This window comes from Daphnia pulex, chromosome 5 (assembly GCF_021134715.1).
Source record: "Daphnia pulex isolate KAP4 chromosome 5, ASM2113471v1".
NCBI classification, from domain to species: domain Eukaryota; kingdom Metazoa; phylum Arthropoda; class Branchiopoda; order Diplostraca; family Daphniidae; genus Daphnia; species Daphnia pulex.
This window is the reverse complement of record NC_060021.1, coordinates 6,715,181-6,740,963: the sequence shown is the minus strand read 5'-3', so window position 1 is coordinate 6,740,963 and position 25,783 is coordinate 6,715,181. Positions and strand designations below refer to the sequence as shown.

Here is a 25,783-nt window from a genome sequence, read left to right as displayed (position 1 = left end):
CATACCTATTGTTTGCAATGTTTACATTAGTTTAAACGTCAAAAAGAATTTAGCTCTATTGAATCGTATCAGTGTATCACTATTATTGGTGTTTCAGATTTTCTCTACGCATAAATGAAATGGAGGTTATTCCTATAAATAATTTATCACTTTCTGGAAAAGTTCAAACAGGTTGGTGAACACTTAACAAATTTAAGATAGCTAATTATACATAAATGGTGAATGTTTGCTGTATTTAAACAGTCACAGGAGTTATACCTCCTTCAGCTCTAGGAAAAACAATGGTTCATGAGCATTTATCAATGAATTTTGATGTTGCTTTTGTTAAACCTATTGAAACTGATGTTCATAAATCTACATTGCCATTTTCCATGGAAACTTTGGGCTGGATCCGTTATAACCCATACAGCCATCAACCAAACCTCCATCTGAATGGCACTGAGTGTGAGCAAGCCATTATTGCTGAAATGAAGCACTATCATTCAGTTGGTGGGGGCTCAATTGTAGAATGTACTACTCATGGAATTTCTCGAAAGGCACAGTTTCTCTATGATGTGAGTCTTCTTACTGGAATCAACATCATAGCTGGAACTGGATACTATGTAGCAGCTTCACAGGATTCCAAGCTTTTTGTTGAGCCCATCGAGAAACTGGCTGAAGTAATGCGAACAGAACAGACCGAAGGATGCCTAGAAGCACCCGCGATAAGATGCGGGCTAATCGGAGAAATCGGATGCTCTTATCCCATTCACAGTACGAACTACAAATTACTATTAAAGAGAAACGATTTGAAATAATAATTACTTGTTATTAGATTTTGAAAAGCGCGTTTTAGAAGCCGCCGCTATAGTTCAAAATGAACTCAAGTGCCCAGTTTCCATTCATCCGGGACGGAATCCAGCGTCGCCTGCTCAAGTTCTCAGACATTTTCTAGAGGCGGGAGGGAAGGCGGATCAAGTGTCTCTATGTCATTTAGACAGTAACATTTTTTCAAGTTATTTTCTCACAATATTATCTTATTCTAAACACATTTTATTATAGGAACTTTGATTCAGGACGAACATGTATTTGATTTCGCTGCCATGGGTTCATACTTGGAGTTTGATCTGTTTGGTGTCGAGTGCTCACACTATCAACTGAACGGCCAGATTGACATGCCTAGCGATGCGCAACGAATAAATCGCCTTTATCAGCTGATTGTTGAAGGCTACGGAGATAAACTTCTGATATCTCATGATATCCACACAAAACATCGACTGGTTTTATGAGCTTAATAGCTTTTTTTTAGTTTTAATTTATTAACGTTCACAATTTCCCATATTTTACAGGTTAAATTTGGAGGCCATGGATATAGTCACATATTGGAGAATATTGTACCAAGGATTCTTCAGAGAGGCATAGACAATTCCTCTTTAGAAAAAATTTTGGTTGAAAATCCATTCCGTTGGCTAACTTATTTGTGAACTTAAAATGAACTAAATTACGCAGTTTAACAAATTTTTGTTCGTCGAATAGTTTGGTAGTGCTAGCATACCAGTGGGCTAGTTATTTATTTGTTTAAAGTATTTTCATGCAAATTATACATTTATTCGGAAAAGCCCTTGTTTTCTTTTCCTTTCTCGTCGTCGGAATCGGAAGAAGACGAAGATGAAGAATCACTCTTATGACTTGGTACCGCAGACAGGCGCTTTTTCTCGTCTTCAATTTTAATTTCTTCGACGTATTTATAATTCCACGACATGAGCGTAAATAATACGACCGCTATTCCCATGATGCCGGCAAACATGAAGAATTCACTCGCCTACATATTTCAATCAAAATTTCAGCCGAATTTGAGGTAAAAGTCGTGATAATTTGCAGTAAAGCTTGAGAAACTCACCTGACTCATACCCTCGCCGGTTGCACCGGACTGAACTGCGATCACAATGATATCAATCAAATTACCAAAGGCTACCACCATTAACCAAATGGCCTGCATGACTGCTTTCATGCTAATGGGCGCCTAGACGTCGTACAACGTTAGAAACATACCAAAAACATATAATCCATAAGGATTGATGAATTACTGATCTATTAGGTGGACCTACCTGAGAATACGAAAAGGTAAGCCCAGTAACGGAAAACATAACCTCTCCGATGGTCACGACAAAATATTGCGGAAGTAGCCAGAGGATATTGACACTGTTTGGTGGTGTGACTTGCACAGGCATCACATTCTAGCAAAAAGTCAAATTAGATGAAAGTAAGCAGAAAAGTTAAAAATTCAGAATACGTAGTAATCAGTTCCGTTCAGCGCTTTTGTAATTATAATTCTGTACACGCCGCCTTGAATGAGATTTTCTATTTTCCCAATATTTGCTTCGTTTAGGGTCAAATCGTAGCTGGAAAAACAAAATATTAACGTTAATTGTTCACAGTCAGCAATCACTAGTCATTTGTAAACTTACGTTCCAATTTCGGTATTTTGATATTCGGTTTGCACTATGCTGTCTACATCAGGTGTAGTTTCGGCGGTGACGTTTAAAACATAAGTATATTCAAAGATTTTTTTTTTAGATTTTTCCTGTCGCATCTTTATGCTCGATCCGGAATATTCGGTGAATGACGGATCGTCCAGAAAAAATCTGAAATCCATCAGTTAGCAATATTTTAGCAATTCAACCAAAAGTTTCAAGTCTTTGATCACTCACGCTACATATGGATCCCCAGTATTGGATTTTTCCAGCTGTTCTGCTTCGTTTAGCCGAGTTATTGTCAAATTTTTATCGCGACCGGTGATCAAGACCGAGTAGCCTTGCGTTCCATTTCCTGTTCCTAGACTCACTTCTCCAGTGTCTATGTTGTCAAATTTGGTGTAACTGGCACAGTCCGGATTATCCAAGAAGGCCCTAACAATAATATCTTGTTCTGCCTCCAAGTCTTGCACGAATTCGTACATATTTCCTTGAAGCTCAATATTTCCAATTTTTTCGGAAACTCCATATACTACTTTGACTGTACAAGGCAGGGTGTTGATGAAGTTGAGTTGCATGAGACCGTCACCCGGTATAGTTGCATACGTGGGCTGAAATAAAAAAAATAATAAAATAAATTATCATTAATATTATTGGGCGCTAACCGGAAATGAACGTGATTACCTCGAGAGCGATTTCAACGAAACCAGAAATGACAAACGATAGGCCACACAAAACGAGACCGCAACCGATTCTCCGGAGAGGTGTTAAGATGCCGCTCTTTTTAAAGCACGGGTAGATCACAGTTTCAAAGAGAGGAACCAAAATTAAAATGAGAAGCGGGTTGATGATTTGCATTTGGTCGGGCTTCAATACGACGCCTCCGCCCAGATCTCCGTTCATGCGCGTAGCTTGGAACGTCCAACGTGAACCCTAAAATGATGAAATCAAATGATTCATTTGCGAGAACAGATAGTCTTCAATCAAGTTGAACTATACCTGCTGATCGTACAGGGCCCAAAAGACGGGAAGAGGAATGAAAACGAATCCGACGGACAACACTCGCTTGACGTCTTCAATAAACTTTTTGTCGAATTTGTCAGACGCGAAATCCAACCAATGATCGTGTTTCTCGCCTTTGGCCTTCCATTTGCGACTAATGGCATGCTATGTATTGAATTTGGAAAAAGTGGATTAATATTCAAATTCACTAGAGAGGGTATAGAATTATCGTTAAATTGATACCCCGATGCATTTGAAGAATTCTCCCATGATGTTACCCTCCGGTTTCCTGATGGTGTAGAGCGATTTACCAGAGATGAAGATGACTAAGATATGATTAAGAAAAGAATGTTAATTCAATCTTCCTGATCGTTATTGTCGAATATGAAGTCCCACTTTACCAACAGCGACAATCATGAGCAATGCAGGCACCCCGAAAGCCAAAGGATAGCAAGTGTCGTCCCCAAAACATTGAACGTCCTCTCGAAGGATCGGAGTAATGAACGTCGAAATCAGAGATCCAGCGTTGATTGCAAAGTAAAAGACAGAAAAGAATTGCTCGAGCTGCTTGTCTTGCTGAGGTCGGACGAATTGATCACCGCCAAAGGCCGACACGCAAGGTTTGATCCCGCCAGTCCCGATTGCAATAATGAGTAAGCCCGTCATGGAGAACCCACTATAATGAGACAGTAAAATAGCTTCAATTTAAAATTCGTAATCAAAGAAAAAAGATGATCCCTTACGTTTGCGGAAGGAAATTTGGAATAGCCGCAACGGCGAGCAAGACGCTTCCGAAGGCGTACACGCACGATAGGATTGCGATTGTTCTGCAAATTAAACCAGTTAATGTGTTAGTTATTGCAATGTATAAGATGGATGCTAACTTGAATTTGCCAAGGTAAGTGTCGGCCACGATTGCGCCCGGGATAGGTGTAAAGTAGCAAAGCATAAGGAAAGTGTGATACAGGACGGTGGCTTTGTCTTCAGAGAAATTGAGAACATTCCTCATGTAGAGCGTCAAGACGGCTAAATGGCAATTGGCGGGAAGAAGGTGTTGTTAGAAACAAATTTAAAATAAAGGCGGTAATAACATGTAGACTCACTTTTCATGCCATAGTAATTGAATCTTTCACAAAATTCGTTGACGATGATGAAAAACACCGATTTGGGGTACTTCAATTTCTGCAGATTAAATTGTGTATCATTATGTGTGTGACATCTGACCAGCTCCAATACGCACAAGTTTTTTTTTTTCTCTTCCAACACTTACCACATTCTTATCGGGTTGTTCAAGGTCCAGCGACGGTTTCTCAACTACATCTGTCACAAAAATAAATCGACGTCTATTTAATCAAAGATTGCCGTTTGATATTACAAAATGGAAAACACTCGGGGCTATCTATATTACAACGGCTACTTTGATACTTTCTACGATTAAAACTGTTTTTCCTCCTCCAAGTTTGTTGCCACTGAGTTGGCGCACGAAAAAACCCAGAAAAAATGTGATAAAGATATTGCGTATCTCCATTACGGATCAATACAAGTTTAGGGGAAATTATGTTTGGAAACTAACACATTTTCGGATGGTTTTTTTAAAATCCGCAAAGCTTGTTTTCTGACAACTACTCATCAAATTCAAATATCTATTGGGCTCCGAATCATTTAAATAATTAAGAATAATGGTAGATAATTACGAGTAAGTTCAGTTGGTGGCAATTCTTTCTTGGGTTCTTCATAAGGTGGAGGAGCAGCTTTTTCGGTTGATGGCGCATCCTGGGTTACTGGCGCATCCTGGGTTGCTGGCGCATCTAGAGTTGCTGGCGCATCTTGGGTTGCTGGAGCATCCTGGGTGGATGGCGCATCCTGGATTTCTGGAACAACTGGAACATCCTCCTTTGAGGAGATAGACGATTTACGGCTCATGATGTCAAGCGTCTGTCTCCCACTGACTCCAATGCGACTTAGACAAGCGATTCTATAACCGTCATACTAATCAATCGGTATAGGAACGGTAATAGTATTCTGTACTTTTTTATCAAATAGCTGAGGCTCTAGACAACGAGATAAGGGGGAATTTACTCTGTGACACTCGAGCGGTTTGAACGATTTTCTGTATCCACTGCTCCAACAACAGGGGCATCAGCACCACGCTTTAATCCTATGTAACCTCAGCATATATAGTTCACACGATAACCAAAATAAGTTATTAAATATATACGGAATACTATGACGTTTGTTGCGCTATCACTTAAGCATTCGTGATGGAATCGGACTATCGACCTAAACCTACGTCACAATCCGGATGGAAACATTTTTAGAGTCCGTGAAAATAACACAAACAAGGACTTGGAACAAAGATCAATTGCTACCCCAAACCCCATTTCTTTACCACTTGTTTAGTCGTAATTTTGAATTTTATCGATAAGGAAATTATTTTTCCCAACCAAATAAAAATTTGTTTAAATATTGAAAATTTCGTCTTAACTAAGCAAAGCATAATAACAAGCATGGGAAAAACATGAACCACCCACACGCTGGAATAGTCACGTTTAAATAAATAAGTAAACAAAGAATAAATTTCAAGATTTGTTTTTTATAGACGATTATAAAGTTGACAAGTTTGATCCTTGCACATGATCGTGATCAGACAGCGCATAAAAAATACAGCGCACACGGACATGTATTCCTAATCGCAACAGAGATAACTTGATTGCGCCTTGCCCGTTTGCCACTCAAAAAATGAAGTTAAATATTAGACATACTTGACAGTTTGACGCGACGATATTGTAACAATCGGAGACAGCCAGCCAGGTCCAAGGACGAATTTTCATGGCATTGTTCGCTGCTTTTGTTTTGGTCGGGACCCTTAGTTTGAAACGTGTCTCTCTTATTGACTGTCTACAGCAACTAGTTCATATCTATCTCGTTTACTTTACAAGCAGTTTCGTTCCCCTCAGTGAGTTTTTGTCGTTCTATTATTGTAGAATTATTCGTTTCGTACCGTCTCTCCTCGGTTTCGTCGAGATTTCGGAATAATAAGAAAAAAAGAGCGGATCCTACCGATCCCTAACTGTAAAACAAAGAAGGGGAGGGTTATGTAAAAATTAAATATCCCGGGGTGTTTCATGGGAGGAATTAGTTTTATTTGTCGAATAGTTTGGTAGTGCTAGCATACCAATGGGCTAGTTATTTATTTGTTTAAAGTATTTTCATGCAAATTATACATTTATTCGGAAAAGCCCTTGTTTTCTTTTCCTTTCTCGTCGTCGGAATCGGAAGAAGACGAAGATGAAGAATCACTCTTATGATTTGATACCGCAGACAGACGCTTTTTCTCGTCTTCAATTTTAATGTCTTCGACGTATTTATAATTCCATGACATGAGCGTAAATAATACGACCGCTATTCCCATGATGCCGGCAAACATGAAGAATTCACTCGCCTACATATTTCAATCAAAATTTCAGCCGAATTAGAGGTAAAAGTCGTGATAATTTGCAGTCCAGCTTGAGAAACTCACCTGACTCATACCCTCGCCGGTTGCACCGGACTGAACTGCGATCACAATGATATCAATCAAATTACCAAAGGCTACCACCATTAACCAAATGGCCGTCATGACGGACTTCATGCTAATCGGTGCCTGCACAAGAGAACATATTACATAATCCTGGAAAACTCCAATTTCAGATAAGAAGTAGTCTTACTTGAGAATACGAAAACGAAAGTCCAGTGACGGAAAACATGACCTCACCGAACGTTACGACAAAATATTGCGGAAGTAGCCAGAGGATACCGACAGTGTTTGGCGGTGTTACTTGCACGGTCATAACATCCTGGCAAAAATGAAGCCCCACAAAATTAGTAAATCAATTCTAGTAAATGTAAAATATTCTTGCAACTACGTACATAGTAGGCGGATCCATTGAGAGCCTTTTGGATTACAACTCTGTACACGCCGCCTTGAATGAGATTTTCCAAATTCCCAATATTTTCTCCGTTGAGAAACAATTCGTACCTAAAATTAAAATCATTATGTAATGTATAAAGAGAATCTAGAAGTAACCATCAATCAAATAACTTACGATCCTATTTCGGTTTTTTGGTAGTCGGTTTGTACAATGCTGTCGACAGCCGGAGTAGTTGGAGCGGTGTCGTTTAAAACATAAACGTATTCAAAGGTTTTCTTTTTGATTTTCTGCAGCATCGTTATATTCCATCCGGAATATTCTTCGAAGGTACGGTCGTCCAAGAAAAAACTAAAAATGGATTCAAACAGGCAAATAATATCAAAGGCAATGTCTTGCTGATCATTATAAAATTCTACACGGTCACTCACGCCACATATGGATCTCCAGTGTTCGATTTTTCCAGCTGCTCCTCTTTGTCCAGGCGAGTTATCGTCAAATTGTTGTCACGCTCCGTGATCAAGACCGAGTAGCCTTGCGTTCCATTTCCTTTTCCTAGATTGACTTCTCCAGTTTCAAAGCCATTCAATTGGATGAAGTTGCTACAGTCTCCACTCTCAAGATAGGCCCTAACAATAATCTCTTGTTCTGCCTCCAAGTCTTGTGCGAATTCGTACTTGTTCCCTTCAAGCACTAACTCTCCGTTTTTGTCTGAAACTGCATATTTTACGTTGACTTTGCAAGGCAGGGTGTTGATAAAGTTGAGCTGCATGCGACCGTTACTCGGTATGATGGCATACGTGGGCTGAAATTTGATTTAAAAAATAAATATGAGTATTAATATTTAATAATTTGCGTAACTTTTATGTTACCTCGAGAGCGATTTCAACAAAACCAGAAACAACAAACGATAGGCCACATAAAACGAGACCGCATCCGATTCTCCGGAGAGGCGTTAATAAACCGCTCTTTTTAAAACAGGGGTAGATCACGGTCTCAAAAATTGGCACCAAAATTAAAATCAGAAGCGGGTTAATGATTTGCATTTGGTCGGGCTTGATCACAACACCTCCCAAGTCTCCGTTCATGCGCGTAGCTTGGAACGTCCAACGTGAACCCTAAAATGATAAAATCTCATGACCCATTTGCGAAAAGGCAGATAAATTTAATTGATTAAGACTATACCTGCTGATCGTACAGGGCCCAAAAGACGGGAAGAGGAATGAAAACGAATCCGACGGACAACACCCGCTTGACGTCTTCAATTAATTGTTTGTCGAATTTGTCAGACGCGAAATCCAACCAATGATCATGTTTCTCGCCTTTGGCCTTCCATTTACGGCTAATGGCATGCTATTCACAATATAAAGACAACTTTTCAAAATTTTGAACTGAAAGACGTATTAAAAAATGCATCTACCCCAATGCATTTGAAGAATTCCCCCATGATGTTGCCTTGTGGTTTCTTGATCGTGTACAAAGGTTTTCCCGCAAGGAAAATTACTTAAAGTTATAAAAGAGAATAAATTATTAGTTAAAATCTAATTCACAAAATTCCTATTTTTTAAATGTAAAATCCTTACCAACGGAGATGAGCATGAGGACTGCAGGAACGCCAAACGCCAAAGGATAGCAAGTGTCGTCCCCAAAACACGAAACATCTTCTCGAAGAATTGGTGTCACAGCCGTGGAAATTAGAGATCCTGCGTTAACTGAAAAGTAAAAGACAGAAAAGAAAGATTCCAGCTGCCTATCCTGCTGAGGTCGGACGAACTGATCCCCGCCAAAGGCCGACACGCAAGGTTTGATCCCGCCAGTTCCGATTGCAATAATGAGTAAGCCCGTCATAGAGAACCCGCTAATGAGACAGAAAAATTGATTCAGTTAAATTTTTCGTTTGAAATTCGTCATCGAAGAAACGGTATCATACATTTGCGGAAGGAAATTCGGAATGGCCGCAACGGCGAGTATGATGCTTCCGAAGGCGTAGAAAATGGACAGAATCGCAATTGTTCTTTTTAAACAATAAACAGTAAACATAATTAATTATAGATTTTTAGGAATGAGGATTGGAAATCAACTCGATGCTAACTTGAATTTGCCAAGGTAGGTGTCTGCCAAGATGGAACCCGGAATCGGTGAAAAATAGCTGAGCATAAGAAACGAATGATAAAAGATGGTCGCTTTATCTTCCGAGAAATTGAGAATTTGACTCATGTAGAGCGTCAAAACGGCTAAACCATAAACAAACAACATGTGGTTAGCAGTCGTCAAGATATGAATAAATAAAGCGGATTCTTACTTCGCATTCCATAGAAATTAAATCTTTCGCAAAATTCATTGACGATAATGCAAAAAACCGATTTCGGATATTTCAATTTCTAAGCGAATTAAAAAAAAATTATTCAAGCCAAACAAAAGAAGCTAATTTGTTTGTTTTTATTGTTTTTAAATTACCACATTCTTATCGGGTTGCTCCACGTCCAAAGGTTTCTCCGCTAAACAAATAATTAAAAGTCAGAATGACATTTATGGGTGCACAGCTGATATATACTAGTCCAAGTGATAGAACACTAACTATTTCAATTTTCAAGTCCGGTTCGCTAGTCTATACACATTATACAAAGGTCTTTTGGGGTAATAAAAAGATAAGATGCTTTTTCATTATTATTTTCTAATTTAATTAATTTAAGGCAACAAATTAAAATACGTAGTAAAACGATTCTAAGAAAAGGTGTCAAGAAAACCCTCGACAAAACTGTCCAGCGCGTTTCAACGACGGCACTTATTGTTCTACATTTTGTGACCTCCTCTTTTTTTTTAAGAATTGCCTATTTTCGTTACATTTCCATCACTCCCGTCAACAAAACAGGAAAACGAAGGCCAACTCTATTTTTCGTTATTGATTACTTGTATATACTCTTACTCCCTTTTTAAAAAAATGTGTTTCTTTTCTACCCTATTCTCTATTTTCAATAGCAGATGTTTACCCGAACTGCAATCTTTTTTTTTGTTTGTTTTGCTGCGCATACTAGATTTTGGTGCATTATCACCCAAGGACGTCTGGCTTAATTACCTTAAAACTTAATCACGTCAAAGATAATTAACATTTTTGAACTGAAATAAATTCACTATTAATTAGAAATTCAACTATTTAATTACGAGTAGGGTGAGACGTTGTTGATTCATCATGGAGTGGAGGAACAACTTTCTCAACCGACACTTCACTGTCAGACGAAGAAGAGGACGATTTACGGCTCATTTTGATTCCGCCAAGTGCCTCAATCCTACTGGCTCCTGGACAGCAGATTCAAGTTCGTTTTCAATAAAACCAACAAGATTGACACCATGATGTTGAAGTGAAAAAGCCGAGTTTAATTATTGCGCACATGCTGATTAGACATGAGATAACGATCAATTTCTCCTGTCAATTGTCAATAGATGTCAGACAGATATCAGACACCGCGTGCTATAAGGTAAGAAATAAATGCTAAGATAGATCAAGACCAGTGAAATGTGTGAACCCGATGTCACGCAATAAATTAAAAATCATGCAAGCGCACAGTACGGTAGCCTAGATAACATATAATTGGTCTCAGCACTAAGTTTCAAGTTTTCGTTATTTTTCTCTCCTTTGTCTAGACTTGTTTTCCTGTTATGGGAATTATTGTACTACGTGACTAGCAAAGCAGAATACGTTGAAAAATTTACACAGAATCCAGAATGTTTGTACAGCGACCATTGTTCAAGTTCTGGTTTCAAGATTCCGAAAACGTTCGAATTAAGAATTTCTCCACCAATACAAATAATTAGTTTGATAATAATAAAGGAGATTCGTCGTGTATAATTAAGTGCATAGTGTGAAAGAACTAGACATAATTTCTACATGGGCACTGTATAAACAGAGATAGTATGTTTTAAAAAGTAAAAAGTCTCATATTTCATTACCGTCCACATCTAACAAAAAAAAAAATCCTTTACATGGGTGTGTCATCGGAGAATCCCTTGTTCTCCGTCCCTACTGGCTTCTCTGAATTGTCAGTGCCAAGTTTGACGGATGAAGGAAAACGATCAGGTACTTTCTTAGCGTCGTCGCCACCTTTCTCGCCTTTCTCAGACTCGACATAAGTGTAATTGCTGGCCAAATAGAAAAAGAAGAGCATGTCGACTGCCATCAGTCCGGCGAATAGGAAGAACTCCATTGACTAGAGAAAACAATTGAATTAATAGAAAGTCGATTACGTGACTGCAATTATCGCCGTATTAATTAGACTGCACCTGTCTGGGTATTCCCTTTGCTTCAGCGACGATGATAACAATCAGGTTACCAAACGCGATCGTTAAGAGCCAAGCGGCTTGCATGACAGATTGCATACTAGCCGGGGCCTGAATCAAAATTCAATTTACGTTATAATTGTTATTTACAGGGCCGGATTTTTTTTCTCAGCATTTAAATGATTTACTTGTGTGAAGGAGAATTGTAATCCCGTGACGGAGAACATGACTTCAGCAATTGTCATGATAAAATATTGCGGCACCAACCACAGCATGTGTACGGAACTAGCCGGAGTCACTTGCACCGGCATTAAGAGCTGCTTAATTAAATATAAAAAAATTATCAAATTAAATAGAATCAACTTCAATAAAATAATTTAGTAGGATTGTTCGTACATTGCTTTTGAGATCGATAAGTTGAGGATTTGAGTGAGTCTGTTGAGCGACGAACGTGTAGGAACCGCCTTGTAAAACTGTGATTTGTCCATCCGGATTTTCCATGATCACATCACCATTTTGACGAGGAATGAAGATGTCGTACCTTATTTGTGAATAATTATCTATAAGACTTTGTTTTGGCTTAAGTTGAAAAAGAAGCAACTCACGTTCCAGCGTCGACATCCCGCACTTCAGTTTGGATAAAACGCGCTGAAGACGAAGTAGAAAATGTTTTGGTATTGAATTGAATTAATCGCTCTCCAGATTTAATGGTGATGTTGACTTGAACAAGAGACTGATCGTCCATGTGTAAAATAAACCTGTCGTATTGGTTTTTATTTTTCAATTAGTAATTTTAAGTGGGTCAGCAAGAAAAAATAAATGTTTTCGATTACCCAACACGCGGCTGCCCCGTACTGGATTTATCCAGTGGTTCTTCTTTATCCATTCGTACCAGATCGAGAGTGCCATTGTGTCCAGTAGCGACAACGGAAAATGCCTGTAGTTTGATATCGGATCGATTGATTTGTTGGTGAACGTGATACCCAATAATGACAAGTCTAGATTAAATTGATATTCACCTTTGTGCTGGCACCTTTGATCGTTCCAGTCCAAGTCGGAGTAGAGAAGTTCACTTGTCCACAGACGGGATTGATTAACTGAGCCGTGACTTCGATAGGTTGATCTTTCAGATTCCTTTCAAACGAATAACTTGTGGCGTTGACTTCAATCCACTTGACCTGATCGACACCGCCAGTGTAGCTAATGTTGATTGGACACGGAAGCGTGTTGATAAAGTTCAGTTGCGTCAATCCAGCGTCGGGAATCCGAGGGTAGGTAGGCTGTATACCAATGTTTAATTTAAAAGAATTAAAATTTAAGAATTGAATTTTTTGTTTCATTATTTCACCTCCAACTGAAGTTCAACTATGCCCGAAACGACGAAAGCCAATCCGGCAAGTAATCCGCCAGCGCCGATTCGTTGAAGCGGAGTAAGTAGTCCGCACTTTTTGAAACAAGGGTAGATGACGCTTTCAAACACGGGCACCAGCGCCAAAATGAGCAAGGGATTCACAATTTGTAGCTGATCTGGTTTGATGGTGGTTGCACCGAGAGTACCGTCCATTCGAGTAGCTTGAAATGTCCAACGTGAACCCTGGAAAAAGGATATAACGTTTGAATCAATAACACCTTAGAATTGTAAAGAAATGCGATTCATACCTGTTGATCAAACAAAGCCCAGAAGACGGGAATAGGAACGTAGAGAAGTAGGACTCTTAGAACCTGCTTAATATCTTGAATCAGTTGCCGATCGAATTTGTCGCCAGCGAAATCGATCCAGTGTTCGTGTTTTTCTTCCTTGTTCCTGAACTTCCGTCCGACGGCGTGCTGTGGAATTAGTCAAAATAATAGTTCAATATCGGTCATAGTCAAAAAGTGACGGTGTTAATTGCGTTTAATTGGTCGTTTTTAAAAATGAAGCCGGAAGAAAACCATGAAAAAGTCATAAGTACCGCCATACACTTGACGACCTGTACCATAATGTTACCCGCAGCCTCTCTCATTTTGTAACAACCTCTGCCACTGAAGAAGACCACTGGATAAGACACGAGAATATGTGAAATCAATTCGAATTAAGGAGCCATAAGAACGGAGAGGTCAGCATATCAAGAATTAAGTTTGAAACATTAAAAAGTATACAGAGTAGCATGCATTTGTTAACCATTCCCAAGTTTGCACACATAACCGGCCCATTTTTGGATGCAAAGAAATAGTTTGCATTAAAGGAGTGAAACATTTGTCTGCCGTCAACTTACAGCTACACACTTTGCGACGTCAACCATGACATTGCCTTCAGCTGGGCGAATCTTGTAATTCCATTTTCCCGCGAAGAAAATAGCTAATCAAGACAATCGAAAACACGTTCATATCTCGGCGACAGTTATTTTCTTTGGAATTTCGGAATGAATTATATTGCGGAGAAAAGAATAAACAAACAAACAAAATTCACCGTTAAACAGACAACTGCGCACTTACCTACTGCGACGATCATGAGCAAAGCCGGAACGCCGAAGGCTAATGGAAAGCAGGAATTCGAGCCGAAACAGTGGACATCTTCGCGGAGAATGGGCGTGACAAAAGTGGAAATAAGCGATCCGGCGTTGATGGCGAAATAGAATACGGAGAAGAACTGCTCCAGCTGTTTATCTTGCTGCGGACGGACAAACTGTTCACCGCCAAAAGCTGAGACGCAAGGTTTAATTCCACCCGTGCCCAAGGCGATAATAAAGAGTCCCAAAAGTGAAAACTCCCTAATTGTAAAAAATGTGTTTTGTAATATTTGCATAAATAACAGACGGTGAAAGCCAGAGGCGGTCATGAAAAAATAAAGTACTTTTGTGGCAGAGTGTTGGGTATGGATGCCACACTCAGCAGAACGTTACCGCAAGCGTAAAGACAGGAGAGATAGAGAATTGTCCTGTACATCAAATTCAAAATTGAATTACCCCGCGCGCCATTTTCTAGAGCGCCAAATTTGAATGATTGTATACCTGAATTTCCCGAGATACGTATCGGCCAGAATGGCTCCGAAAACGGGAGTGAAGTAGCAGAGCATTGAAAAGAGATGGTACCAAACTGTCGATTCATTTTCATCGTACAACAATACGTCTCGCAAATAGAGCGTGAGCACCGCTAAATGAATCAAAAAAAGATTTGTCAACTGAGAACGGATGGATGACATAATAATAATAATCAATGCATACTGACTTTTCATGCCATAATAACTGAACCGCTCACAAAACTCGTTGACGACGATGAAAAACACTGCCACCGGATACTTGGTTTTCTACAACAATTGATTCAAACAAAACCATGTGATTTTACATTTGTTATTTCAATCACATTCGAAGCAAATCAGGGACGTGTCGAATCCAAATTTCAACAACAATTCAGCCTTGTAGAAAAAAAATTTGAAAAAAGAAAAAATGATGTGGCGCCAACAGCGATATGTTGATCAACATTGACTGTTGGAGCGAGTGCAGCGACCCACGTGAGTACGTAATAACCTCTCGAACTGGCCGCTGGCGTGATTCGTGACGCCTTTGCTCGACCGTGGAATTTCATAGAAAAACGGAGCTGCATTCCCACAGCTCTGAAAATGTCAACTATGGCTGTGGTTTGTTTAATTTCATTAATGCAATATTAAAAATGAAGCGATTCGACGTCGAAATGAATACAAATGCATGAAGAGACGAAACACAAATGTTCTTCGTTTGGTTTGTTTTTGACACTTCGTTTGCGGTTACCTGTGCGTGACATGTTTCCACATCCTTGTTGGCGGTCATGTTTAAACACTCTTGTTGACACGTCAGACTCTCACGACACCTTTTATTAATCGACTTGTAATAACACGGGCGCACTGTGATCTAGTGGAGACTGTCTGAGAGTACTCTTCTGCTCGACCGTTGAAAATAGACTGTGAACTACAAAACCTTGAAAATGGGTCGTGTCGGTCAAATGGGAGTCTTCAGACTGGAAATGAACGGAAAGTACTACTACCTGTGGTTGGCGTTGGCTATACCTCTAGTCTCTCCTTTACCAAAGCCAAATAGGTAGCCTCTATAATAGCTGTAGCGAAAGCCCCGAGGGCTATAGCTAGCTCACATGTAAACAGGCACAAACACACAGGTGCACTGCGACAGGTATAGAGCAGAGAGCGACGTTCCAAGAATAATGGTAAACAAGTATGTGTTTGGCTACAGTCTCAGAATAAGATTAATAAAATTGCTTGTTTGTTTGTTTTCAAAAGAGCTAGGAGGGTGCTTCCTTCTTTTCCCAACTGAGAAATCTTTCTAAATGGGTTTTCCTGCCTGCACAGTTCCGCGTACATTGACGTCAAGTAGAAAAAAAACCAACGGAATTTCCAGTGAGAAAGTGTACAAGGATTTTTTGCTATCGCGGAATGCAGCATTACAATAATTATACGAATCACCTGACTTGCCACTCACATTGCAAAATTCGGAAAAACTATACGAACTCGCCCTCACCTTATCGTCAGTCCCTGGAGCAACACCTTGGCAGCTGCCAATTAAGGCGACGGCTAAAAAACAATAATTAAATCCAAATTAAGTATTATACGGTACTGGGTTTGAAAATCAAAACTTCGAACTCATATCGACTTCGTTAAGTACATATATAAAAATGGAATGAAGTGGGGCAGCACAAATATGTAACAGCTTTGATATTTACAGGAAACGGGGATGTAGGAAATGATTAACCTACTTTCCGAATTAGCTGGCGGCACATCCATTCCACATGGGAAAATGAGATAGCGACAAACTTTTTGCACTTGCTTTACGGAGAATATAACCCACTATCGAGTTCACTGTGCTGTGCCTTGAGGATACCGAAAAAGGATCAACTTCTTTATCGTGGCGATCAGCAGGAATGTACAAATCACGTCCTGGTAAGAGAACTGCGCGTAATTTTCCGGTACTTGTGTCGTCAATTGCATTCACGCACTTCCCCTTTCGCTGCCTGTTTTTCAGGTTACCAGTCCCAAGGTAACGATGGACTAACAGCTGTTTTGACACGTGTGCAGTATGGCGAGAAAAGTATAGAGTGATGAAGGAAAAATGGTTTCGATTAAACAGAAACTGCACAACTTGGAAATGAGTGATAGGGATGATAAAAAGCGGTTAACCAGCGTCCGCCGGATAACGATCCAGCACTCTACTCTACAACCCATTAGAAATGTCATAATCCATTTAAAGAAATAATTAACTTGTTGATATAAATGAGAAAGAAATTATAAATTAATCAATCGTAATTGTAGCTATACTTTGTATAATAAAGAGTTGTATGATAACAAATGTATAACAATTATATAACAAATGTTGAATTGGGCGCCCTAACCCCCCGTTCTCCCCTACTACCGAAACTACACCAGATATATTTTTCTCTTCTCTTCTTTTTCTCTTTCCCTTATTAATAAGTAATGCATCGTTATCACTTAAAATTACTTTTAACATTATTTTTATTGAATATAGTAATATACCCTACTAGCCGCCATTAATTTAAAGGAAATATTTCTTCTTGATTCCAACGAGAAAGAAAATCAATCGTGATTGTGCTTTGTTCTTTTTAAAGATTTATTGTATGTAAATTTGTTCATTCAGCTTATTGCTATACTTCTTTCCCGACTAAATAAGTGAATATCGTAATCTTACAGTGTACATATAAAACTATACTGCATGACGATGGATCACAAGTTTTGAAAATACAATTTCCAGCCAAATTGGAATATTTGATTTGACGTAGTAATAGCCACCAAAAAAGGTAAAACGAAGTCGAGATTGTTGATAATATTCTCTTCGTTCAATGCACGAACGTGTCGTAACAATTGATAACTCCTATATCGCCGTCTCGGAAGTAAATGCCTTATTATCGGTTCCTTCTTTCACCGTAGAAGAGCGCAGCCTTTTCATGCTTTCGGATTTTTCTTTTTCATCTTCGACGTACGTGTAACGGAGAGCGAGGATCACAAACAGGATGATATCCAGCGCGATAAGACCGGCGAAAAGGAAGAATTCCATTGACTGCGAAAAAGTTGAAGCGGATTAATTCATCTGATGTGATAAGTCACATTTTCTGGTGCGGGTTCTTATTAATTATACCTGTCTGGGAATTAATTTGGCTTTGGCTACAACCGTCACAATGAGATTACCAAATGCGACATTCAACAGCCAAGCGGCTTGCATCACTGACTGCATTCTCTCGGGAGCCTGGAAGTTTAATTGTTTATTTTTGGGAGTTGATTGCATCTCAAATTGGCCGCTGTACCTGAGTGAAAGAAAACTGCAAACCCGTGACTGAGAACATGACCTCTCCAGCAGTGATGATGAAATACTGAGGTAAGAGCCACATCATGTGGATAGAGTTGTACGGAGTCACTTCAATCGGCATCACGAGCTGTTGGGTTTTTCAATATTCAATTATACTATCCCGCGGTTTTCAAATTTTAAAAAAGTGAATCTTATTACGCCGTCTTCATTTTCGCCTGACAACGGATTCAGCGAGCGCTGGACGACAATGGTGTAACAGCCTCCTTGTAGAACGGTAATGGATCCAGCTTCATCGTCGGTGTTGACTCCGCCGTCCTTGCGTGGTATAAACACTTTATATCTATCATCGAAAAGAGCCTTGAGATAATTGAAAGTGCATTTCGTTTAAAAATCATTGTGTGCTTACGTGCCAACGTCTACTTCTATGGTGTCCGTGCTCACCAGTCGATCAAGGGTCGAAGAAAAATTGGAGGCAATAAACGGCAAATGGAATATCTTAGAACTCGACTTTAATGTGATGTTGCCTTGATCGTACGAGTCGTTGTTCAAATTGAAGATAAACCTATAATCGATTTAAATTAAAGTATTGACTTTTGAAACACAAATTAATTTGCACAAGTACCCAACACGAGGATGGCCGGAATTGGCCTTGTCCAAAGGCTCTTCCGTCTTCATCCGAGCGACTTCCAGTTTGCCATTTCGAACGGTAACAACGACAGAAAAGGCCTGAATCCCCCAAAGCAGAGAAACAAGAATCAGATTGCAACATTGAAAATATTCCGTCCATTTTTGTTGTTACCTTTGTGCTAACACCTTCAATCGTTCCAGTCCATTCCGCATTCGAGAAGGTAACATCTTGACAACGAGGACTCAACAAATTGGCTTTGACTCGGATAGGTCCATCCATGAGATCTCGCTCAAAAGAAAAACTCTTGGCACCCACATCCAGCCATTTGTCCGGATGGTTTCCGTGAGCGTAGGAAATGTTTACCGGGCACGGCAAAGTGTTGATAAAGTTCAGCTGGGTCAACCCTGGTGCTGGAATACGAGGATACGTTGTCTATGTTCAAACAAGATTATAGGGAGATAGGGAAATTCAAAACTATGACAAAATCTAGCTATACCTCCAAGTTGAGCTCGACAATTCCGGAGATAACGAAAGATATTCCAATGAGCAGACCACCTGTTCCGATTCGTTGGAGCGGAGTCAACAATCCGCATTTCTTGAAGCAGGGATAAATCAAACTGTTGAACAGAGGCGTAATGGCTATGATCAGCAAAGGATTGACGATTCCGATTTGATCAGGTTTGACGGACATGAAGCCTAAACTGCCATCCATTCTGGTCGCTTGAAACAGCCATCGAGATCCCTACGACATACGCGTCATACAATGTCAAGAGTCGGGATCGATGCCAACCATTTGAATAAAAATACCTGCTGGTCGTAGAGAGCCCAGAAAACGGGAATGGGTAGATAGAGGACTAAAACGTGCAGAACTTGTTTGATGTCCTTAATTAATTCCATATCGAATTTATCGGAAGCGAAATACAGCCAGTGGTCATGTTTTTCGTCCGTGCTCCTGAACTTTCTCCCGATTGCGTGCTGTTTTCAAAAGAAATTGAATTGTTTTAATCACATAATTAATTAGCAGATAATTATTTGAGGTAGGAATTATTACGGCAATGCATTTTGATACGTCGACCATGATATTTCCTTCCGTAGGGCGCATCTTGTAGTTCCACTTGCCGAAAAAGAAAACAACTTTTGTTTGGTCGAAGGGAAAGTGCATTGAGAAATCGCAAAAATACCAATTTGAAAAATTATTTTGACGGGCATGCAAAATGGATGGGATTTGATGTAATGTTTACCGATTGCGACGATCATCAAGATGGCCGGAACGCCAAATGCCAAAGGGAAGCAAGAACTCTGTCCGAAGCATTGGATATCCTCTCGGAGAATGGGTGTCAGTAAAGTGGAGAGAAGTGATCCGGCATTGATTGAAATGTAGAAATACGAAAAGAATTGCTCGAGCTGCTTGTCTTGCTGAGGCCGGACGAATTGCTCGCCACCAAAGGCCGACACGCAGGGCTTGATGCCGCCCGTGCCCACACCGATGATGAACAATCCCAAAAGAGAAAATTCTCTGCGTAAAGAATTCACAAAAGGAGAATTTAATACGGAAATTTTTTAAAAAATTGATAGATGGTGAGTCAGCATGTGCTGTCTATGTGTCCTGGAGGCTACACAATTTATTTTAAATAACAACACTTACTTTTGTGGCAGCGTGTTTGGTATGGAGGCCACGCTTAGCATGATGTTACCGCAGGCATAGAGAACTGTTTAAACGTTTACAAATCTTTTACTGATAAGAAAAAATAAAATAAATAGAAACCAGGAACACTTACTTGAAAGATAGAGAATCGTCCTAAATTTTTGTGAAACCAAAAAGAAATTTCCGGATTAGGATTATTTTAGCGCCAATTTCAAAATTGTCTTTTTTACTTGAATTTCCCGAGGTATGTGTCTGCCAGAATAGCTCCAAAAACGGGTGTGAAATAGCAGAGCATAGAGAAAAGATGATAGTAGACAGTTGACTCGCTTTCATCGTACAACAAGATATCACGAAAATATAGGCCAAGCACAGCTGCGCAGCAAGAAACACGATTATTCGTTAAATTCAGATGTATAATTGACTTGAACAATTTGAAAGAATACTCACTTTTCATGCCATAGTAACTGAATCGCTCGCAAAACTCGTTGACGATGATGAAAAACACCGACACGGGATACTTGAATTTCTGTGCGAGATCAAATCGGTTGGCTAATACACTTGAAATCTTTTAAAACAATAATGCGGATGAGTTGTGTGTACCTTTTTGGCATCAGCATCATTTAGATCAATTTCGGTCATCATGCTACTCCTGTGGTAATGAACCGTCCTGCTGGCGCACTCAACTGCGACTCGTCGGATTGCTTTTAGTTTTTCAGTTTCACTTCACCTGGAAAAGGTAGAAAAAGTCGCAGGCCAATAAGACGGCCGGAGGGCTCTCATACTGGAGAACAGGAGACTGCGGGGAGAGTGTGTGTCTTGGTGTCAATGTAGGTCAGCAAGTTGCATACTGCTTGTATGTTGACCATCCTGCTTGGTAACTGGTCTTAGCGTGACCGAAAGAGATCCAGCAATCACACTCTTTTTCAATTTAATAATTTCTGCATATCTATTTTCGATCTAGTTCCTCTGGTATTGTCCTTGAATAAAAATGTGAACAAGTTTCAGATTTCTCTTTCAGCGCATTAATATAAACGGTATATGTTGGCAAGTGATGAATTAGTTGTGAGATGATAATTAATCTTGTCCTACGTGCAAAAGTTTACGGGTAATGTTTACTTGCGAAAGCGACTAGCACGCTTGAAAATTCTCCGGGAAATTCCCCGGGAAGAGTTGAAATAACGAACAAGAAAAGATGACCAACATGGTACAAGACTCAAACTTATACGGCAGCGGACGATCGGTAGGTTGGTTTTTCTCTTTGCTTTCAAAAGCTTTCGCAATCCAGCCAAGCCATGCACTTCAAGGATACAGACTGCGCGTTGTGCTGTTTTTATCCCGATCTCTAAAGTGTTACGCTGTTACCATTCGTGACTACTTCAACAGTTTGGATTGATATTGCTGCGAAATAGTTGCTTAACACACTGCCCTTCACCTAGTAGGGAAACTACACAGTCGATGACGGTCGATGAAGAAAATAACAACCCCAATCTGTCATCATAAAATTATATTGCATCAGATAGAGGCGTTTCACTTATTTTTTTGTTTATCTTGTCAAAATTTTAATTTCTCGTCCCAAAAACTTTACGCAATCCCATTAACTTTTACAACATATTTTCTAATAACAGCAAAATTATTTTACAACAGACTTAATGACTCATTCCTGTAAATATTCTTATATTTTTTATTAATGAACAATATTCACGCAATTTAGAGCACTGGATGTAGGTGAGAAATTGTGAAATTCGGCAGGAATACATCCCACAATTATTGGTTATATTATAAGAGTTTTACCAGTAGGGGTATGGATGTACGTTCTTTTATATTCTAGATTGCAATCTAGTGAAGAGTGTAGTACGGTATAGGCTGGCTATCTTTTTCTGTTGATGGGAAATTGAACACAATGAAATACATTTAGTTTTTCAAATTTAAGACAAGCCATTTTCGGATGATCAACCAGCCTTGCCTGATCTAGAGAAGAAAATAAAACCATTTAAATGATAATCAGATCTCATACCAAGGATGATGAAATGTATTTTCTATTACTGTACGTAATCAACTTAGGTATACGTTAAACCAAAAGTCCAATACATTTTTTAACGGATCACATCTGTATGGTTACTGTTCATTTGACATAATAAAATTGCATTGCAGCAGATAGAGGCAAGACAACGATCCAATTAATATTTTGTTTTATTATGTCAATATTTTAATTTCCCAAAAACTTTTCAAAATTTGTTAAGAATTTGAATTTCACATTCTCTTATATCTTATTACAGCGTCCAAATGGCGATAACACATGTGTTATATTTCTTTTAATAATAAATTAATAATATATGCGGCTCCGCTGAACCAATTACGTTTGCTTGGATTGAGTTTCGAGAGTGGTATTAATTAATTAATTAAGATCGGATATTAAGCGACTCTTTCACGTTCTATCATTATTATATTATTAGCTACATCACGAGCATGAATGCACTTTCTCAGCTTTGCGGTTGGCAGAAATAAGCTTCGAACGTAACACACTGCCCTTCACCTAGCAGGGAAACTACACAGTCGATGACGGTCGATGAAGAAAATAAAAAACCCAATCTGTTTTGTTTATTTGGCGGGTTTCCAATAAAAAAAAAACCCAATTTTTCGAAAACAGGTTGTCAATTGATGACAGCAACAAACAAAAACAATATCAAAGTGATTTTACGAGTCGCTTGTATCGTTCTTAATGATCAACACTGCTACACGATACGCAGGAAACAGTCAGTCAACACATTACTCTTGAAATTTCGCTCAAACCTTGTTTTACTGCAGAGTAAAAACAATTGTTTCTCCATCAGTCAGGTTTAGACCACTAAAATCCTACTTTCGTTTATCAAACTGATATGGCGAAATAAATGCGCTTTTTTCTCATAAACTTTGGGTTCTAACATTTTTTGGCCGCTGGTTTGTCAACGACAACGAGTTTGTACAATTTGACGCCCATATTTGAGATAATATTCTAAAATCTAAAGTCAATAAACTACTAAACTGGAAAATGTTTCGAATTTCAGCAAAGCTTTTCCTTTCCTTGGAAGTTGTGACGAGTTTCACTTGGTGAACGTGATCCATTTAACGTGACAAAAAAACAACAACAAATGGGAATAAGTCCACAAAACCTTTACAATTTCTGTTACGATATTTTACCTTTCGTGGTGGTCCAACAACAGTTCGTAAATTTCCCGCGAAGTTTTTTATTTTTTCCTTACGTCGTCGAGTGTCGGCAGGTGATGTGGAGCGGATGAAATGCGAAACAATCCTGAAATGGGTTTACGCAACTGCAAGGTTGACACAATTGGATCAGGAAAGAAAACTCGGTTAGTGACAAAAAAAGATGCCTCTGGTCATCTCCCCACCTTAACCCTGTGTTGAAGGGTAACAAATGAGAAAATTGCAGGTATAAAAGTTACGCCATGTGGCCGAAAGTGACAGTTCTAGTCGTTCCGTCAGACGCCAAGGGTACAATCTTAGGCCGCTCTAATAAAAAAAAAAAGAAAACGAGAAAGTTGGAAACGATTGATGTACCAGAGTGTGCCTTCATGTTTTTTTTAATTGTTTAAACATTCATTTTAATTCGATTGGCGAGCTCGCTCTTCTTGAAAAGTAAGAAACAAAAACAACATTTACAAAGGTAAAGTGACAGTTCTCTTTCCCATTTCTTTATGATTTCCCACCTGATTTTGACATATGATGACAACGTGTTTCGATTTTAATGTTTCGTTGTTTCCTCGTGCAGATGTCTAATAATAGAGTGCCCCTGAAGGAAATTTCCGATACACTGAGGCGATCACATCGACTTAATGGCGTCTCAAAGCAGCTGAATACTTCCACCAGCTCCATGCCGCCGCAAACCAAGGTACGATAACGATTATTTGGCAGCTCGTTTTTCTCTCGCATCTGACAAAGTGTTTCATTCTTTGCTTATGTCACAATACTATTCTGGCTCCTCTAAACCAGAAGAATGTCAAAGTCATCAGCAGCAAAAAGCCTAGTCAACGTCGTCGTCACAAAGTGACAGCAGGTGCCAACTTTTCGAACGCAGCCAATTGCAAACGTCAAACGGTTGTTAGGCGGACAAAGTCAGATTGTGTCGTGATAGATATCGACGATGCACCGCCATCTACCTCATCAGTAACAGTCCCACCTCTGGTCGGTGTCAAGCCAGAAGATTTGTGGCTATGCCAGCCCTCAGTGGCTCACGTAATTTTTGCTCTTCTATTATATACTCCCCCTAAATATTTTTCGAGTTGGCGATTGATTGTGGTTGAATTTTAGGACATGTATTTACACGCCAAGAGCCTCGAGAGTCGACATTGCTTTTCGCCAAATTATTTATCTACCGTTGGCTCTCGGGTTAGTAACGAGATGCGAGCCACATTGGTCAATTGGCTAGTTGAAATTCACGTGAGTTCACGGTGCCATTTGAGTTATGAAAGAATCGCAGTTAACTAGAAAATTTAATCTGACGTAATAGGGTCACCTGAAGTTGGAGCCGGAGACATTGCACACAGCTGTCAGATTGCTGGACGCAACTTTGCAACATTTTAAAGTTGGCGTGAATCGTTTGCAATTGTGTGGTCTGGCAGTCTTCTGGTTGGCCACTAAACTGGAGTCTAGAGCACTTAGTGTAAGTTGATATTTACCATTAACTAAAATTTTAAATGGGCTAATTTATGGACTCTTTTATTTTACAGGCTCAGGACTTGTTGTACCTGATGTGTTACAAAGGCGACGTTTTGATTCTCGTTCGCATGGAACAAACAGTATTGAAGTTGCTCAACTTTCAGCTGCAGGTGGCTGATCCCATATTCTTTCTTAACCGGCTGATGCTTTACGACGAGAACGGTCAAAGTGAAGAGGTCAGTCGACACGTACATCATATTTTTTCTATCGTCATTAATCATTTGTATAAATCTTTTCGCTTAGTTCTACAATACCTGCAATTATTGCATGGATTCCGTTCTGCACGATATAACTACAGTGGATATCCCGGCATCCGAGTTGGCAAGTGCTGCCCTTCTAGCTGGAAGAATGATTGATGGGCACTTGGAATGGCCTTACCCCATCGGGTACGCTACAGAGCACTGGCCATCACCCAAGAAGCTCGAACCCTTGGCACAGAAAATGATTCGTGCTATTCTTGAGGTATAATTATTTCATTTAGCTTTGTATGTGGTACATAACCTTGACTCACGTTTCTTTTATTTATTTTTTTTTTTTATTTTCTGATTGACTGATTTGAAACAATTGCAGGCCAGCGAAGGAAAGTCTACATATACTGGAGCTTACAAGAAGTACGCGAGCCGAAAGCGATTTTACGGTCTGAGTGAAAGCCAGAAGTTCAGTTCTGTAAATTTAAGCAAATTGATTGAAGTGCGTCCGAGTTCTATTTGTTGATTAGCGTAATATCTAATAGTAGTAGTAATTGTATATTGATTCCATATCAAGAGAGTCTTTCGATTTTATTTATTCACTCTAGGCTGTTATTCATTTTTCTTCAAATTACCACAATACACGTTTTATCATCTCACAGCAAAGAGTTGTTTACAAGTTGTATT

General features: G+C 39.4%; 6 protein-coding genes across 16 annotated transcripts; 2 read left to right on the top strand and 4 right to left on the bottom strand.

The window, feature by feature from the left end:
- Positions 1 to 21: 21 nt before the first annotated feature.
- On the top strand, positions 22 to 2,004 carry LOC124193555 (phosphotriesterase-related protein-like). Its single transcript, XM_046587444.1, has 5 exons — positions 22 to 171; positions 244 to 753; positions 815 to 979; positions 1,042 to 1,259; positions 1,329 to 2,004. The coding sequence occupies exons 1-5, from the start codon at positions 120 to 122 to the stop codon at positions 1,461 to 1,463; spliced, it is 1,080 nt and encodes a 359-aa protein (XP_046443400.1). The 5' UTR covers positions 22 to 119; the 3' UTR covers positions 1,464 to 2,004.
- On the bottom strand, positions 1,513 to 5,454 carry LOC124193549 (solute carrier family 15 member 2-like). The gene is made up of 15 exons (XM_046587429.1): positions 5,150 to 5,454; positions 4,726 to 4,775; positions 4,559 to 4,637; positions 4,340 to 4,481; positions 4,199 to 4,282; positions 3,857 to 4,131; positions 3,699 to 3,781; positions 3,453 to 3,620; positions 3,138 to 3,386; positions 2,691 to 3,064; positions 2,448 to 2,624; positions 2,273 to 2,381; positions 2,088 to 2,216; positions 1,880 to 2,002; positions 1,513 to 1,801 (listed from the first exon to the last, which is right to left on the bottom strand). Exons 1-15 carry the CDS (start codon positions 5,376 to 5,378, stop codon positions 1,586 to 1,588), a joined length of 2,487 nt encoding a protein of 828 aa, XP_046443385.1. The 5' UTR covers positions 5,379 to 5,454; the 3' UTR covers positions 1,513 to 1,585.
- Positions 5,455 to 6,576: 1,122 nt separating this feature from the next.
- On the bottom strand, positions 6,577 to 10,692 carry LOC124193550 (solute carrier family 15 member 1-like). The gene is made up of 15 exons (XM_046587430.1): positions 10,526 to 10,692; positions 9,821 to 9,861; positions 9,666 to 9,744; positions 9,456 to 9,597; positions 9,294 to 9,377; positions 8,947 to 9,221; positions 8,784 to 8,866; positions 8,549 to 8,716; positions 8,236 to 8,481; positions 7,795 to 8,168; positions 7,541 to 7,714; positions 7,365 to 7,473; positions 7,163 to 7,291; positions 6,976 to 7,098; positions 6,577 to 6,897 (listed from the first exon to the last, which is right to left on the bottom strand). The coding sequence occupies exons 1-15, from the start codon at positions 10,623 to 10,625 to the stop codon at positions 6,682 to 6,684; spliced, it is 2,343 nt and encodes a 780-aa protein (XP_046443386.1). The 5' UTR covers positions 10,626 to 10,692; the 3' UTR covers positions 6,577 to 6,681.
- A 495-nt stretch (positions 10,693 to 11,187) lies between these two features.
- LOC124193551 (peptide transporter family 1-like) lies at positions 11,188 to 16,654 on the bottom strand. Of its 9 annotated transcripts, none has more exons than XM_046587432.1 (16): positions 16,361 to 16,654; positions 16,126 to 16,178; positions 14,846 to 14,924; positions 14,629 to 14,770; positions 14,472 to 14,555; positions 14,114 to 14,388; positions 13,591 to 13,673; positions 13,298 to 13,465; positions 12,987 to 13,232; positions 12,658 to 12,918; positions 12,472 to 12,575; positions 12,244 to 12,396; positions 12,035 to 12,179; positions 11,827 to 11,958; positions 11,642 to 11,749; positions 11,188 to 11,568 (listed from the first exon to the last, which is right to left on the bottom strand). In XM_046587432.1, the coding sequence occupies exons 1-16, from the start codon at positions 16,386 to 16,388 to the stop codon at positions 11,341 to 11,343; spliced, it is 2,289 nt and encodes a 762-aa protein (XP_046443388.1). In that variant the 5' UTR covers positions 16,389 to 16,654; the 3' UTR covers positions 11,188 to 11,340. The 9 variants fall into 9 exon arrangements, with proteins under 9 accessions (XP_046443388.1, XP_046443389.1, XP_046443391.1 ...); XM_046587433.1 differs by lacking the exon at positions 13,591 to 13,673 and adding an exon at positions 13,894 to 13,976 and having other exon boundaries at positions 16,361 to 16,652; XM_046587435.1 differs by having other exon boundaries at positions 11,827 to 11,955; positions 16,361 to 16,651.
- Positions 16,655 to 17,218: 564 nt separating this feature from the next.
- Positions 17,219 to 21,070, bottom strand: LOC124193553 (solute carrier family 15 member 1-like). The gene is made up of 16 exons (XM_046587442.1): positions 20,796 to 21,070; positions 20,643 to 20,721; positions 20,426 to 20,567; positions 20,329 to 20,348; positions 20,196 to 20,259; positions 19,792 to 20,066; positions 19,602 to 19,684; positions 19,358 to 19,525; positions 19,047 to 19,292; positions 18,722 to 18,982; positions 18,545 to 18,648; positions 18,329 to 18,484; positions 18,121 to 18,262; positions 17,921 to 18,049; positions 17,755 to 17,862; positions 17,219 to 17,676 (listed from the first exon to the last, which is right to left on the bottom strand). Exons 1-16 carry the CDS (start codon positions 20,835 to 20,837, stop codon positions 17,491 to 17,493), a joined length of 2,205 nt encoding a protein of 734 aa, XP_046443398.1. The 5' UTR covers positions 20,838 to 21,070; the 3' UTR covers positions 17,219 to 17,490.
- A 2,575-nt stretch (positions 21,071 to 23,645) lies between these two features.
- LOC124193636 (G2/mitotic-specific cyclin-B2-like) lies at positions 23,646 to 25,762 on the top strand. Of its 3 annotated transcripts, none has more exons than XM_046587562.1 (8): positions 23,646 to 23,856; positions 23,962 to 24,081; positions 24,186 to 24,425; positions 24,501 to 24,629; positions 24,700 to 24,852; positions 24,920 to 25,084; positions 25,152 to 25,370; positions 25,479 to 25,762. In XM_046587562.1, the coding sequence occupies exons 2-8, from the start codon at positions 23,962 to 23,964 to the stop codon at positions 25,620 to 25,622; spliced, it is 1,170 nt and encodes a 389-aa protein (XP_046443518.1). In that variant the 5' UTR covers positions 23,646 to 23,856; the 3' UTR covers positions 25,623 to 25,762. The 3 variants fall into 3 exon arrangements, with proteins under 3 accessions (XP_046443518.1, XP_046443517.1, XP_046443515.1); XM_046587561.1 differs by having other exon boundaries at positions 24,183 to 24,425; XM_046587559.1 differs by having other exon boundaries at positions 24,168 to 24,425.
- Positions 25,763 to 25,783: the final 21 nt, after the last annotated feature.

Bases quoted from the DNA above. Each gene is read 5' to 3' on its own strand.
- LOC124193555 (XM_046587444.1), top strand. From the start codon at position 120: ATGGAGGTTATTCCTATAAATAATTTATCACTTTCTGGAAAAGTTCAA. The intron at 172-243 runs GTTGGTGAACAC...GTATTTAAACAG, and splicing joins TTCTGGAAAAGTTCAAACAG to TCACAGGAGTTATACCTCCT. The intron at 980-1,041 runs GTAACATTTTTT...ATTTTATTATAG, and splicing joins GTCTCTATGTCATTTAGACA to GAACTTTGATTCAGGACGAA.
- LOC124193549 (XM_046587429.1), bottom strand. From the start codon at position 5,378: ATGAGCCGTAAATCGTCTATCTCCTCAAAGGAGGATGTTCCAGTTGTT. The intron at 3,782-3,856 runs GTAAAGTGGGAC...ATCATATCTTAG, and splicing joins GCTCATGATTGTCGCTGTTG to TCATCTTCATCTCTGGTAAA. The intron at 2,003-2,087 runs GTAGGTCCACCT...TACGACGTCTAG, and splicing joins TTACCTTTTCGTATTCTCAG to GCGCCCATTAGCATGAAAGC.
- LOC124193550 (XM_046587430.1), bottom strand. From the start codon at position 10,625: ATGAGCCGTAAATCGTCCTCTTCTTCGTCTGACAGTGAAGTGTCGGTT. The intron at 9,378-9,455 runs GTTAGCATCGAG...TTGTTTAAAAAG, and splicing joins ACCTACCTTGGCAAATTCAA to AACAATTGCGATTCTGTCCA. The intron at 8,867-8,946 runs GTAAGGATTTTA...TATAACTTTAAG, and splicing joins CCTCATGCTCATCTCCGTTG to TAATTTTCCTTGCGGGAAAA.
- LOC124193551 (XM_046587431.1), bottom strand. From the start codon at position 15,423: ATGACCGCCAACAAGGATGTGGAAACATGTCACGCACAG. The intron at 14,389-14,471 runs GTACTTTATTTT...TTTTACAATTAG, and splicing joins CCCAACACTCTGCCACAAAA to GGAGTTTTCACTTTTGGGAC. The intron at 11,956-12,034 runs GTACGAACAATC...TTAATTAAGCAG, and splicing joins TTATCGATCTCAAAAGCAAT to CTCTTAATGCCGGTGCAAGT.
- LOC124193553 (XM_046587442.1), bottom strand. From the start codon at position 20,837: ATGATGACCGAAATTGATCTAAATGATGCTGATGCCAAAAAG. The intron at 20,722-20,795 runs GTACACACAACT...GATCTCGCACAG, and splicing joins ATGATGCTGATGCCAAAAAG to AAATTCAAGTATCCCGTGTC. The intron at 19,293-19,357 runs GTATTTTTATTC...CGTATGTCGTAG, and splicing joins GGGCTCTCTACGACCAGCAG to GGATCTCGATGGCTGTTTCA.
- LOC124193636 (XM_046587559.1), top strand. From the start codon at position 23,962: ATGTCTAATAATAGAGTGCCCCTGAAGGAAATTTCCGATACACTGAGG. The intron at 24,426-24,500 runs GTAATTTTTGCT...GTTGAATTTTAG, and splicing joins GCCAGCCCTCAGTGGCTCAC to GACATGTATTTACACGCCAA. The intron at 25,371-25,478 runs GTATAATTATTT...AAACAATTGCAG, and splicing joins TGATTCGTGCTATTCTTGAG to GCCAGCGAAGGAAAGTCTAC.